Here is a 14,990-nt window from a genome sequence, read left to right as displayed (position 1 = left end):
GGGAGGGGAGTGTTTTTCTTCAGTTTACCAAGACCAGTCACCCCGCCCCCCCCCCCCCCCCAGAATCATATCTTGCACTGCCTGGGATTAAGGACAATCTGTTCTTTTTTGCAAACTGTCCTCACATCAGTCAGCATCATGAGTCATTACAGATAATGTAATTAGTTTCTGGGCCCAGCACCTAGCTATCTCTGGTCCCTTAAGAGATGCTGAACTCAAAAGCAAAAGTCAGACTCTGTGCTCTCATGTCTTCCCTTGGGGCCACTTCTTTTGCCTTCCTCCTTGTTGTATTTCCCCTTGGACATTTGGCTAGACCCCTTTCAGGTCAGGGTGCACTCTCTGGATTCGGGGTCCACACAGTGTGGGGCATCAGGGGTCACTCCCTTCTACCCTCTTAGACCCCGTGCTCCCCCCTGGTGTTCCTGGAAGCGGGTGCTACGTGCAGACCATCTGGGGAGGCTGCACGTGTCTGACACAATGACTCGGCCCCAGATGCACAAACTAAAGTATAAAGACAAATATGAATATTACTCTCAAAATCTTTGTATAAATAAATATTTTTGGGGAATCACGGATGGTTTCATCTTCTGGAAGGTTGCTTCTAGAACAGTAAAGACCTTGTTCTAAGGTGTTATGTATGTCGGACTGCATAAATATTCTTTTAATTGCTTATTGGCATCTACTTCCCAGAGATAACTGGCATCTGAGCAGAGCCTCTCTCAATCACCACTGCATGGGTACACCTCCCTCCTGCAGGGTGCATTCTCAGTCTCAGAGGCAGAGGCTTAGATGTGCAAACACTTATACCAATCTTGTGGCTGGGGAGAGATGGCTCAGTGGGTTAAGTGGCTGCTGTGCGAATAGGACCTGAGTTCGGCTCCCTGGCACTCAAATAAAAGTTAGGCAAGTAGGGCCCATCTGTAATCTCAGTCCCGGGGAAGGGGAAGTGGTGGGGACAGTAGGCTCTAGCTGGCCAGTCTAGGTGAAATCACAAGCTCCATGGTCAATGAGAGATCCTGTCTCAAGAAATAAGGTGGAGAAGGCGGCACCTAATTTTGACCTCTAGCCTCCATGTATGTGCTCTTGGGGAGACATGCGTGCGCACGTGCGCGCACGTGCGCGCGCACACACACACACACACACACACACACACACACACACACACACACACACGGGGTGGAGAGAGGGAAAGAGAAAACAAGTCATCAAATCCCTGGACAACTGTAAGGTGTGCAACGATTGCATGTAGAAATGTACTTTTGTGCATTGAGTGATACAAACCGCCAATTCTGGAAATCTCATCTCTGCCTCTAATCACATTGAGCACTGAAGCAAATGGCCCCAAGTGAGGCAAAGTCTGTTATCAGAGCCAGCTGGTGGGTCTCTGCAGAGGCAAGAGATCAAGGACAACGCAGAATTCCGCTGTGGTTTAGCACTCATCTTCAGCAGCCTCTGCAGGGAGCCAGTAGAGCAAGGAACCCTTTGGTCTTAGCAAGCTCTTGAAGGCCACCAGCCTCCAGCAGGTCCACTGAGGCACAGGCACAGACATCTAACTGAAGTTGAAGTCTACATGTTGAGGGATGTGTGTGAGCACACCTGTGTGTGTGTGTACACACCTTTGTGTGCATGCACGCCTGTGTGTGTGTGTGTGTGTGTGTGTGTGTGTGTGTGTGTGTGTGTGCACATGCACATGTGTGGTGGAAGCCATGGGGTAGCTGCTACTATCTACCAGTCTATATTACTTTATTTTTGAGACAGGTTCTTAGTAGGCAGCTCTGGCCATCCTGGAACTATGTAGACAAGGCTGGCTTTGAATGCCTCTTGTCTCCTGAGTGTTGGGATAAAAAGCTTGCGCCACCATGCCCAGCCCAAGTAACACAGTCTATTTTTTCCCCCTCAGAGACAGGGTTTCTCTGTGTAGCTCTGGCTGTTCTGGAACTCTCTTTGTAGACCAGGCTGGCCTCTCCAGTGCTGGAATTAAAGGTATGTCCTACCATGCCAGTACCACAGTCTATTAGTTTTTTACAGTTATCCTCAAATTTTGGCAGGTGTGAGGATTACTTCCTGTATCCACTAGAAATATACAACTTGGGGCTTAAGAAAGAAACAGCTCAGCAGAGAACTGGCCATTCTTCTGGAGGGCCAGGGTTTGACTGCTTGCCAGCACCCACCCATCTGTAATCAAGTTCCAGAGGATCTGACGTTCTCTCTTCTGGCTTCCATGAGCACAGAGAACACACATAAAGTTACAAGAAATCTAAAACAAATAAAATAACATAGGATTCTAGGCTGCAGCCCTAGAGGCGTGCTTCCCACTGGGGCAGGGTCCAGGCTGCCTACATAAAGTACCTTCAGGAAAGCATCTAAAAGGATGTAGGAAATAATCTTTCTGTTTTTTACCCATCTACTTCTGGGTCCTACAAGTTTTAAATAAGGCAACTAGATGTGCTTCTTGAAGCAATCTCAGTGAACACACCACAATGTCAAATGTTTTCATGTCAGACACTACTCATCCCAAGTAGCAGGCACAAATACATGTGAAGGTCTGGAGTCCAGCTTTCCATGGCTGCTTACAAGTGTTAGGGCCATTCGAGCCTGTGGCTCCAAAAGCACACACTTGTTTTAAGGAGGAGGCTAGAAATGAACCATCTGGTTTATAGCCACGCCCAGTACCAGAAAGAAGGGCTTGGAAGCACTGAGGCAAAGCAAGACTAGAGCCCAGCTTTAGCCCCAGGTGGGCAGAAAGGATGTAACTTGAGGATTCGTTCTGATTGGGTGCCTAGGGCTAGTGCAAGCACTATGGCTCTTCTGAAAGTTCTCACCCTAAGCTCATGCCCTCATATCCGCCCCCCCCCCCCCCGCTTTTTTGCAAGATTTGTATGCGGAGAACTCCCAGAACCGTTTCTCCAACTCTGCACATCAGAAAGGGGCTATGGGGGAATCAGAATTTGTCTCCTCATCAGGTGGGCAGGTCAGATGGTCCCTGGACCACGTGGGAAACCTTCGTCCTGTTCTAGAGAGTCCTCATCCTCTACTGTACCTGAATCCGATCCACGCACTGATCAGACAACAGCGTCCCCCATTCTGTCTTCATTTTCCTCCTTCTCTTCTTCAGTTTGTTGCGTCAGGGTCGCAGGACTCTTGTCTTCCGGGCTGGTACTGCATCACTACATAGAATAGCCCAGCCTGGTGTTGTCTAAGTCCTGGCAATTCCCCTGCCTTCCTCATGCTGGGGTGACAGGCATGGGCTACCACATAGGACCCCCATTTGTCTCCTTGGGTGTCATTTTTGTTTGGATTTCAACACTGTCTAAGGGGTTTGTCTTGAAAGCCTGACTCTTAGCAGACGCTGAGGGGAGACCTACTGAGGTGAATGGCAGTGTGCTGCAGTCATCCAGAGGAAGTGCGCCTGCACGCACAGAGGCTGAGCATAACTGGGCCCATTCACACCCCTGCAGGACCACAATGAGTAAGTCTGCTGGAGGATGAGCAGGGGCGCACACCAGTTCTGTGTCGCTCTGGGAACTGGCCTGGCCTCACCATCTGCTTAGTTTCTTGATAGCTCCTATTCTAAAATGAAAACTGAAAAATTGCCCAATAATGAAATATGAAACAAAATGAAAAGTTGGTTCCATTTTAGCCCTGATTGTGAATATTGACTGTTGGAAAATTAGTAAATGGAAAAAAAAAAGCAAAGAAAAATTGAATTACTTTATTAATCTTAGAAGTCAGTAATTCCAAAAGGCGCCTGCACCATGGCAGTCGCCTACTTGCCTCCCCACTCTGGGGAACCGGTGCTGTTGGCTCCCCTCCCCCTCCGTCTCAGAAAAGGGAAGATCAAGTTTGGTAGATGATGTTGGGTCTAAAGCTTGTACAAAATAAAATAAACTTAATATTTCAATCTGGAAAAGAAGTGAAAGCCAGATGCAAATAGCCAAAGAGCCTCTTTTATATCATCTGAGAGCAGCAGGAGGAGAGATAGAGGGACCTAGGGGGGGGGGTGATGGAGAGGGCAGGGAAAGGCACACTCGTGCTCTGGCTGGGACACAATGCATAAGGCGAAAGTCCCCACTGCCAAGTTCCATCCAAACCCAGAGGGTCTGTTTCCCTGTTGTACTGCTAAAAGTCTGGTTTGGCTGATGGCAACCATCTACTGTTACTTCTGCTTGAAGGCCTTGGGGACTCTGAGGCAGAAAAAAAAAAAAAAATACTATGGACCCCTCGCAGCACCGTGGAGGCTTAGCCTCCTATCAAGCTCCCAGGAGCACACAGCAGGTTCGGCTTCCCCAGGAGTCTCTGGTTCATCTGTCAGTGTGAGTAGGATCTGGAAAAGAGTGTCAAGCAATCAGTGATGGAAGGGCAGTTCCCACTTTACAGCAGGGGCTGACAACAAAGAAGGGCTGTCCCCAAGCAAGGACGCTCACCCAGAGCACAGCTCCTAAACTTAGCCTCTGCTCAAAGCCACACTTCAACATCTGTTCTGTTGCCACTGCTTCTGGGTGATGACACCTTTTGTGGGGGAGTGAAAGCGTCTTCCTCTTGTTTACTTAACTACTCCTTGAAGAGCCTGGGCCTTACTGCGCTGCTTCAGGCAATCGTGCTGCTGCAGGCTCCTGCATAGCTGGAACCACAGAGGAAGCCAGCTCGCCCAGAAACACAGGCATGTTTTTATTCCTCCTCACTACGCCCAGTGATACCCTTTGGTAGTCCCAGCTGCACAGGAAGCTGAGGCAGGAGGATCACCTCTGCCCAGGAGTTCAAAGCCAGCCTTGGCAACAGTAGAGTTAGACTCCTCCATCCAAAATAAACAAACCCCACTTCTCATTTATAAACAGAAGATACTAAAGCATTCACCTTTTTGGAGTTCAGGGTCAGCATCAGCAAGTTTGAACTGTGTGGTAAAAAGGTCCCACGTGTGCCTCTGAGATTTGAACCCCGTGTCAGGTGGTCAGCTTTGTACCCCTCTCACCTCATTCCCCTTATGTCATCCTCACTGGGCTTTGGGAAAAGTATGTATCAGTTACACTGCTCTGAACTTTATCCTTTCTTGAGTACTTTTAATTTAAAATAGGTTTAATAAATAGCTACCTCTTTTTAAAAGGTTCATAATTAATTATGTTTGTGAGGGAGGGATATAAGCACATGTTTAGCGACATCAGCGTCCTGGATCTGGGGTTACAAATGGTGTAAGCTACCCAACAGGAATGGAGGGACCTGGCTCTGTACAAATGGATGAATGGATGAAATGGCTGGCAGTAAGTTCTTCTTGACTGTCTTCTGTTGTCTGCTTAGTTGCCAAGGCATGCAGTATGCTGTGATCCACTCTTCCCAAGTGCATTTGTTTTCCTATGTATGTGAGTATGTGTTCAGGTGCACAGGCAAATGTCTGGTGTCTCGTCTCGTGAGACAGGAGTCTTGCTCCCCCTGGCAGCTTGTCTCTAACATTCTAGAGGAGGGCTGGGTCCTTGGCACGGCACGTGCCTCTCCCATCAGTCGTTACCTTCTCAGATAGTGTCCCTTTCCCACTTCTTCTTTTCAGAATTCCACTTATATATCCATTAGGCTTTCTCAGTTGGTTTTCCATCTCTCTGTCTTTCTTTGGGCTCTAAGCACACCTCTGAGTTCATTAAATCTTCCTCGGGTAGACCTAATCTGCCTTGAGGCCCCCACCCATTGACTGTTAAGCTCAATTATCTTTTGAAAGTGTGCTTGTCACAGTTCTATTACTATCTGTACTCATTTTTTCATTCCCTCTATTTTGTCTGGCCACACAAACTTGCATCACTTGGTGATTGCAGTATCTTAGTCTCCTCAGCTGTAGCATCTTCTGTTTTGTTGGTGTTTGCTCCAGGGGCTGGTTCCTAATCCATTCTCTTATTTTAAATTGTGACATTACATTTCTCAAGAGTTTTACCTGTGAGAACTGTTTGAGAATTGGCTTAAAGAAGGATTCCCTTAGGGCCAGCAAGATGGCTCGGTGAGTACAGGTGCCCATGGCCATGACTGACGCCTGAGCTGGGCCACTGGGATCCACATGGAGGAAGGAGAACTAACCCTTGCAAATTGTCCTTTGAAGTGACGCAGGTGCCACTGCAGTCCTGGCCAGGACGGTCTCTTTCTTTCCTTATTTTGTTAGAGCACGAATCTGTGGATGATACTCCTCACACATGGGGGCTGGGTGCTTGTGGGTGCGTGCGGTTACATCTTACCACGTTGTCTTCCACTCAACAAGCATAGTGACCAGGCACATTTGAAACTGCTCCTGCACACTGCATTGTATCGGTCTGCAGCCAGCAGACTTCTACAAAACCAGCTTTCCTTCAGCCTGCTTTTCTGTTTGCATCCAGCTTATGTTTATAGCCACACAGAATGGCAGTGTTCTTAAGATGCCATGACTTGCCACATGAGCACTTTGAGGCCTCCCCTGGCAGAGAACACTGCTGCAGGAGCAGGCTCTGGTTCTTGCCCTCCAGGAGGCAGAGTGCCTGCCTGGGCAGCAGCCCTGGATGGGGTCTGGGAAATAATCCCAGTTGCTTCATGTTTCTGGCCTCAGCCTGGACTCCCCCATAGACTACTGGGACTTCTGGTATGACTGGCTCCCCCACTACACCATTCTGAGCACTTTTGTCAAACATTTGCATGGGAGCTGCTTGGTAAATAGCTTACTGTTGAGAAACATGGGAGATGATCAATTGCAGGTTAGCAGAAGACCCCCAACTAATGCTGCAAAGTAGGTTTGTGCAAACAGCAAAAAGCTGGTGTGCTACGTGGCGATGCATCCATCTAGAGCTGAGCTCCTAAGGCCAGCTCAGCCGCTGTCTGAAGGAGAAAGACACTCATCTCCTATGAGCTCACATGACCCACAGGCTTTTGACCCTTAAGAAAGTCAGGATGAGCTGGGCCCCAGTCCTGTTATCCCAGCACTCGGGAGGCAGAGGCAGGCAGATCTCTGTGAGTTCGAGGTCATCCTGGTCTACAAAGGGAGTCCAGGACAGCCAAGGCTACACAGAGAAACCCTGTCTTGAAAAACCAAACAAAACATAACAAACAAAACCACACACACACACACACACACACACACACACACACACACACAAAACCCAAAGGCAGGTTTGTAGCTTCTATGCTGAAACCTCAAACATGAACTTAAAACTGGGTGAATTATTTTTTTAAAGATTTATTATTACATATACAGTGCTCTGCCTGCATGTACACCTACACTTCAGAAGAGGGCACCAGATCTTATTATAGATGGTTGTGAGCCACCATATGGTTGCTGGGAATTGAACTCAGGACCTCTGGAAGAGCAGTCAGTGCTCTTAACCTCTGAACCATCTCTCCAGCCCCCTGGGTGAATTTTTAATTTAATTTTTGTTTTGTTTGGAACTTGCTATGTAAACCAAGCTAGCCTTGAACTCAACAGAGATTCACCTGCCTCTGCTTCCAAGTGCTGGGATTAAAAGCTTGTATCACCATGCTTGGTTAAACACACACACACACACACACACACACACACACACACACACACACACACACACACAGACACCCCCAACAGAATCTTATGTATCCTAGGCTGTCTTTGAACTTGTTATACCAAGCTGAGGATGACCTTACATTTCTGACCCCTCTGTCTGTACTTCCCAAATGATGGGATTTATAGGCACATACCACCATGTCCATTTTATGGGGTGCTGGATTTTTGTTTATTTTTTATTTATCTAAACGCAAAGATATAAAGATCTCTTAGGTTAGTCACTAAGGCCTTTCCAACTGGTCAAAGTGGCCCTGGTAGTCTCCTCTGGCACCATTCTGTTTGATGAGAAGGGAAGTGAATTAATCCATCTATTTATATCCTGAGTGACACCAGCAGAAAGGGACAGCTGGAGTGAGAGCCATGCTCTGCCCCTCACCTTCCTGGGCACCGTTCCAGAGTGTAGGAATGAACAACACAGGCACACAAGAATATCCGATCCGTCTCATGAAACCCTGCCCGGGTGACACAGCTGCAAGGGTTTGCTCGGCGCTAAGTCAGCCCGGGGTAACGGATAGGCAGGGTGGGGTATGGGCTGCGGACCAGCGCTGGCTCTAACCCCTTTAATTGTGAATGAACAATGAAGGCGCTTGGTCTAAACTGTAGATGTCAACACCAACATTAGCTCTCAGGTGTTCTCTTTGCAAATGTGGGAATAATTTTTAGTAAAAAGCTATATTATGGAACTATTGTTATAGTTTTTATACAATAAGCCTTTTTATTTGAGACAAAGTCTTTGCCCAGGCTGGTCTTGATCCTGTTCTAATCTCCCCAAGTCAGTATTACAGATGTGTACCACTGCACCAGGCTAATTATTCTTTTAGGAAAAATGCACATAATTTTTGAGAACATCTTTTATTCTTACTAACCTATAATTATAGTTTTTTTAAAATTGAGATTCATTTTCTTAATAAAGTAAATATATTGATAAGATAACATCATCATAGACCAGAAGCAGGTGATTCTGGATGACTTCCCAATGTGACTCAGTGGAACAGTTCTTCCTGTCACTGAACGTAGACAGTGATATCCAGACAGAAGGCCACTTTGGGGGAAAGGGGAGGGCACCAGGATATTTAATATCTACCCTTTCATGAAAAATTAAAAATTGCATAGCTGATCTAAATGAAACTTCTTGGATTCTAATTCTGTGATGTGACTACGGTGCCAGTTTCAAAGCACAGTCGACCTAAGTATATCTGATTATTTCTGTCTATATACAGATTTAGATTTGTAGCTGGGTGTGGTGGTGTACAGCTTTAATTTCAGCACTTGGGAGGCAGAGGCGGGTGGATTTCTGTGTTTCAGACCAGCCAGGCTGCACAGTGAAACCCTATCTCTCTCTCTCTCTCTCTCTCTCTCTCTCTCTCTCTTTCTCTCTCTCTCTCTCACACACACACACACACACACACACAAAGTCAAATAATCATTGTGAGAGTAATTACTTTATGAAAAGCCATTCTGTGGTGGAGAGGGGCGAGCAGGAACATGGCCTTGAATCTGACTGAAACTTTCCTTTACACTTACTTTTGTACATATTCATATGTCACAGTCATGTGGAGGTCAGAGGACAGACTGAGCGGGTCAGCTCCTGCCTTCTACCCTGAGCTCAGGTCACTGAACTTGGTGGCGAGTGCCTTTATGGACTGAGCCATTTCAAAAGTAAGCCCACAATCTTATTTTGACTATTTAGGACTCTTTCAACTTTGGGCTTTATTGATGTGACTTGTTTTCAGCTCACTGTAGTAAATTTTTGGTAGGATTTGAGAATGGAGGCATCAGCAGGGACTCTGTCTACTTTACAATAGTGACTTCGCATCTGTACAAGTCCAGCCCCATGGTCCTGCAGAAGATGTGGCCCTGTTGAGTCACAGAGGGCACTGGGCACAGCTCTGTCCCTGAAGATCGGAAAAGCAGGGCTTCAACTGCCTGAGGAAGGTCAGAAGTAAACATAGAGACCAGGTGGCCTTTAAACTGCTATAGGATGGCAGTGTGTAGTAAAAAAATTTTAAATGCTGATGGAACACACGTTATGACTTCAGCAGAAGTCTCTTACTTTTTCTTTTCTTTTCTTCCCCCTGCTTTTTTTGAGACAAGGTTTCTCTGGGTAGTCCTGGCTGTCCTGGCCTCCCTTTGTAGCCCAGGTTGGCCTTGAACTCATACAGATCTGCCTGGCTCTGCCTCCTGAGTACTGGGATTACAGGTGTGCACCACTATGTCTGGCAGCTCAGTACTTTATTATCCATGGCTCCTGGTATTTTCTTCCTCTTTTCCATTTTCTTCCATTGGCGTTGGGGGCAGTTGATGGTTGTAACCCTATGAGTGCTGGTAACTGTTAGGACAGCTTTCCTGGTCAAGCAAAGAAAATTTCCAACTTTATGTTGGTAGGTGATTTATACCACAACTGAATTCAAATAACCACTATGATGCTACTGGTTGGTTCTCATGAACCTAAATGCAACCCACTAATTGACCCATTACTGCTAGGTCATGACTCATAGTTTAAAAAGCCACTGCTGTCACCGCAGGCATGGTGATCCATGCCTGTAATCATCCTCAGAGCTTGGGCAGCTAAGATGGATCACCCTGAGTTCAACACCAGTCTGGACTACTACATAGTGAGACTCTTCTCAAACAAGAACAAGATAACAACCAACTGACCCAAAACACAAAAGAAAAAACCAACCTCCGTTCTCGAGTGAATCATCAACTCTTGACTAGTTTAGAGGAAGCTGAGGAGTGGTGAACTCTATTCCAGACACTACTGGGGAGGGGGAGCCTGTGTGAAGGGGCTGAGTTCCCAGGCATCAGAGGGGCAGAACTCATGCTAAGTTTCTCTAAAGACTTAGCCTCCCGCGACCCCAGGCCATCACCCCGAGCAGCTGGGGTGTGCAGGAATAAACGCAGACAAACCACAGTCTCTGTGTGCTTACGTTCTTCCTCTGTAATGTGGGAGAGAGTTGACAAACGTCAGTGTTCCTACATGACAGTGCTCTGACCATTCAAAGCGGTTCAATGGATCATGAGTCACAAGGAAGTAATCCAAACAAAAATTTGTTCCCAGACAATTAAAAAAAAAAAGGCACCTGTCCCAGCATCTGAGCTCAGCAGTCCCTATGCCAAGCCTATTTGGGGTCTAAGTCTACAGGGGCCACCTGCTGGGCTCCCCCAGGGCTCCCTCTCACCCTCTCAGCCCCGAGCATGGTGCTGTTCTTCTCCACATTCTCTCCTTGGGAGTTTATCCACCCATAGCTTTAATCTTTGTAAAGATGATGCTGAAGGATGCTCAAGGCTATGCCTGTCCCAGTATTCACAAGGCTAATGCTGCCATTTGGCACAAGTCAGGGCTCAGTTATCACAGCTGAATTCAGAAGCACTGTAAGGGAAGTCACACCCGCTCACCCATGCTCCTGTAAGCAAACTCACTGGGTCTACCCACCCCACACACACACAAAAAAAAGGGACATGAAAGCAGAGGGGATACTAGTTGACAAGGAGATTGGTGGAAACACAGGTGTAAGAGCATAATGGGGAGTGAATATGATCAAAGTACTTTATATGCACATGTTAAAACGCCATAAGCAAGTCCAGCAGTGTGCTAGAAAACAACAAGTGTTGGTGAACATGGGGAGAAATAGGATTCTTGGGTCCTGTTGGTGAAAATGTTGTTGTCCTGTGGACAACAATATAAATGGTCCTCTCAAAACCCTTAAAAATAAAGTTGGGTGTGGTGGTGCATGTCTTTAATCCCAGCACTTGGGAGGCAGAGGCAGGTGGATTTCTGTGAGTTTGAGCCAGCCTGGTCTACATAGGGAGCCCAGGGACAGCCAGGGTTACACAGAGAAACTCTGTCTTGAAAAACCAAAACAACAATAAAAACTTAAAAATAGAATTACCACGTGCTTCAGTATTTCCACTCCTATCTATATATGCAAATAAACAAAGGCAGAGATTGGCTACACTCACAGCAACACTAAACACAGTAGCCCAAAGGTGGCAGCACCCCTAGTGTTTACTGTTGGATGAACAGACAATAGACAGAACTGGCATGTTCACACAATGGAGTATTATTCAGCCTTAAACAGGAAGGAAATTCTGATGCAGGTTATAACCCAGATGAACCCTAAGAACACTATGCTACGTGAAATGAGCCAGGCTTAAAAGGTCAAGTAATGATGTCCCCACTTATGTGAGGCATCTAGTAGTAAAACCAACAAGGAAAGCAGAATGGCGCACATGGTGTAAAGGACGTCAGTTAGTAAGTATAGAGCTGCAGCACTGCAAGAAGAAAGGGCTGTAGATGGACAGTGGTGCCAGTTTCCTGATATGGATGAGCTTGAAACCAGTGTACTGTGCACTGAACCAGACAACGTGGCAAATGCATTTGGCTCCAGGCATAACAAGAAGTGCTTATTGCTTGTATTATCTTACTTAAAACTTATGCTTTGACAGACTTTAAGAGGTCAGAAGTGGAACTTAGGGGACTTTACTGTTTGGTCTGCTCTGTGGCCCCTCCCATTTGCTTACAGTTTTAGCCCCTTTGGGAAAGTGCCCCATTCCCTCCACTGATGTCAACTAGGTTATTCTGGCCAGACAGGAAATAGTAGTTCCATGTTCCCTGGATCAGTGGTGAACTGACCCATGTCCACATCTCCTTGACCACAGCAACTACTTCAAGAAGTGGCCTTGCTATGTGAACCAAGCCTCTCAGTGCTGCCTTGAGAGATGCTTTCCCTTCAGTAGAATGAGCAAAATTCCCGGTTTTTGGTCCCTAGGCTGTGAAGAATAAGGCTGGAGCTGCTCAAACTACACACCTCTATGATGTTCCCAGACAGATGTAGCCACAGAAAGTAAGAAGTAGGGAGATCAATGAAGCTGTGACAGGAACGAAAAAGGACGAAGTGGGTATGGGGGCGGGGAGCGGGAAGCATGGGGCAGCGAGGGGCAGAGGCAGAAGACCCCAACATGCTTAGCTCTAGGATCATTTGGATGTGAAGTGTCCCCGACAGGCTCACGCGTTTCAACACTTGGTCCCTAGCTCACCAGCTGTCATGGTAGGTTCTACAACTGTTTGGAAGCGGAGCCTTGCTGAGGAAGTGGGTAACAGGGTGAAGGACAGGATGGGCCTTTCATTTTATAAGCTGGCCCTGTTTCTGTCTTGTGGAGATGTGAGGAGCCCCAAGCCACACTCTTACTGGCATGAGTCCCAGCATAGCATGAAGGACTGTGTCCTCTCAACCATGGCCCCAAACAAAGCTCAGTTCCGTCTTCGGATTCTATATGGTGGAAGGAGAAAATTAACTCCCACAAACAGCACAGGTTTGCATGTGTGCCTGCATACACCCAAAATAAGTGAATGTGATTAAAATACCAAGTGAACAAAAAGACCCAAAGTTCAAGTGTGTCTCCCACCCTAGGCACTGGGGCTCCCATCTCACAGGTTCTGACCCGTGGCTGCACACGCCTGCCTTTCTCGGGACAGTCAACACACAACAGGAGCATGAACCACACTGTAGTTTTCTTTCTGCTCTCCTTCTAGTTTTTACTTAACTGTGTATCTCAGAAACTGTTCCTTATCCAACAGACGCATCTAAACCAGGAACAGTCCTTAAGCAATCCATTTGCAAACCTTACATCTCTGTAAGGTAGGTCATCAGGCCAGGTCTCCCAGGAGCTCATACTTAGGTTTCACAGCTCTTTGTAAGGAAAAGTAAATGGCCCCTAGGACCAGTCTGTCATCTTGTCATCCTGTAACCAGGAGATAACAGGAAACAGCCTATTCCTCCCTGACAACCAAGGCCAGGCCAGGAGAGGCGGCAGCCAGCCGCTTAACAGGGGAGGTGCTGTTTCTCAGGACACTCTGAAAGGAAAAGGGAGGATGGCTTATTGCTCTTATTAGTGCCCCTCGAGATCATGGGAAAAAGAAGTTCAACCTCAGTTGGGAACAATGACAGCTCTGCCACATGGACGCTGATGCTTAAGAGGGGCTCAAGGCAGCCATGCTGACGGTACTAATTATAGGGGCTAAGTCACTGGGAATCTGGTGTCTTTGCTGGAGCAGCAGATGTCTATTTGTTATCACCCAGAAGATGTCTCCAGATCCTTTGACTGAAAGCTGGGCTTCAACAATTGCCAGCCCTTCCCTTGCAAACCTCTTCCTGTAAGTCAGAAAGGATCTAGGATGTGCCTGCTGTTTTATGTTCACCACCCAAACTAATCCTTTCATCCCCTTAATCATTTCTATCACTCCTCACTGGCTATCCTGTCTCAGCTTGCTGGGATTATGGCATGTTACTGGCCCATTTCCAACGAACTCTCACTTAGGCCCCTCTGTGTCCACAGAAGCAAGAATAATCAGAGCAGTTCCCTAACCTATGCTGACCTCAGCTCTAGCAGCCGAGAAGATTCCATGCAGTTTCATTGTCTTATGAAAGCTACCATTTCTTCCCCCTCCCCATATTTGACATTGTATTTGAGTTTGCCTAAGCTTCTCTAACCTACGATATTGCTTCTCCTACGCTGCTTCCCCACCCCCACGCGGCAATGCACTCCTGGCTGAGAATCGCCATGTGAGACTGAGGGGCATCCTACTGATTATCTTCACTCTACCCCCATTAGTGCTCTTTTCGCCATCAGGGAACCTTGTCCTACAAGGCCAAGTTTTAACTCTTTCCCATCATATCTTCATTTCACGGAATGGTTCTGCAGCCTATAGATGAAGCCAGTCAGGGTACCCAAGTATATGGTAAATAGAACCTACCATGTAAACTCATCTCCAAACTGGCTGTCTCTTTAATGCTTTTAAAGAAACACACACATGAAAACAAAAACCAATGTGACTGGCAGCCTGCAAGATGGCCTGTGGTGATCTTGCCTCCTGCATTTGCCTCCAGTGTGGATGGGACTTAGCGGCTCACTCCTAAGACAGACAATATACAGTAAGTTACAGAGTGATGCTGCCAAGATTAAGTTATCAACAGCCTGTGGCTTCTGCCCTAGGGTTTCCTCAACATACCACGGACTCACCAGCAGCTCCGTTAGTCAGGGCCACTGCCACAAAATACACCCCTGAGGGTCACAGATAGCATGACCTTGCTTTTCTCACAGCTCTGGGGGCTGAGATTGGGGTGTGACAGGTTTTGGCTTCTCTCCAGTCCATGCCCTTATGTGGGCTTTCCTTGGTGAGTACTTGTGCCTGGGGTTTCCTCTTCTAGGACTCAGAAGCTATCCCAATCTGACCAAGCACAGACAGACAGACAGCTTTGGGAGAGGACAGCATGGAGAGGCTGGCCAGCAAGCACAGGAGTCAGAGCTTGGAAGCTGCTTTCCACTTCATCTTACAAATGAGGTCAGAGTCCTTAGTTGCCAGCTTGACCACAACTGCATGAGAAACCTTAACCCAAGATGGCTGGCTGAACCCGGAAGCCCAAGCCACACAAACTGTGAAGTAAGAAAGGCT

At 47.1% G+C, this 14,990-nt stretch overlaps 1 protein-coding gene across 3 annotated transcripts in view; it reads right to left on the bottom strand.

The window, feature by feature from the left end:
• Positions 1-4,200: 4,200 nt before the first annotated feature.
• The window catches only part of Ttll5 (tubulin tyrosine ligase like 5), a 249,816-nt gene continuing 239,026 nt past the window's right edge, over positions 4,201-14,990 (bottom strand). For 2 of the 3 annotated variants that reach the window (XM_051149550.1, XM_051149535.1), the window contains exon 16: positions 4,202-4,324. Coding sequence is in view for 1 of the 3 variants with exons in the window: in XM_051149542.1 (XP_051005499.1) it covers positions 4,302-4,324 (23 nt within the window). In the remaining 2 variants the exon portion in view is untranslated. Of the gene's footprint in view, positions 4,325-14,990 lie in introns of all 3 variants that reach the window. The other variant, XM_051149542.1, reaches the window with a different exon arrangement.

The sequence above is a fragment of the Acomys russatus genome, chromosome 1, assembly GCF_903995435.1.
Source record: "Acomys russatus chromosome 1, mAcoRus1.1, whole genome shotgun sequence".
Classification (NCBI taxonomy): domain Eukaryota; kingdom Metazoa; phylum Chordata; class Mammalia; order Rodentia; family Muridae; genus Acomys; species Acomys russatus.
The sequence above is the reverse complement of the archived record's forward strand: the minus strand, read 5'-3'. Positions and strand labels throughout refer to the sequence as shown.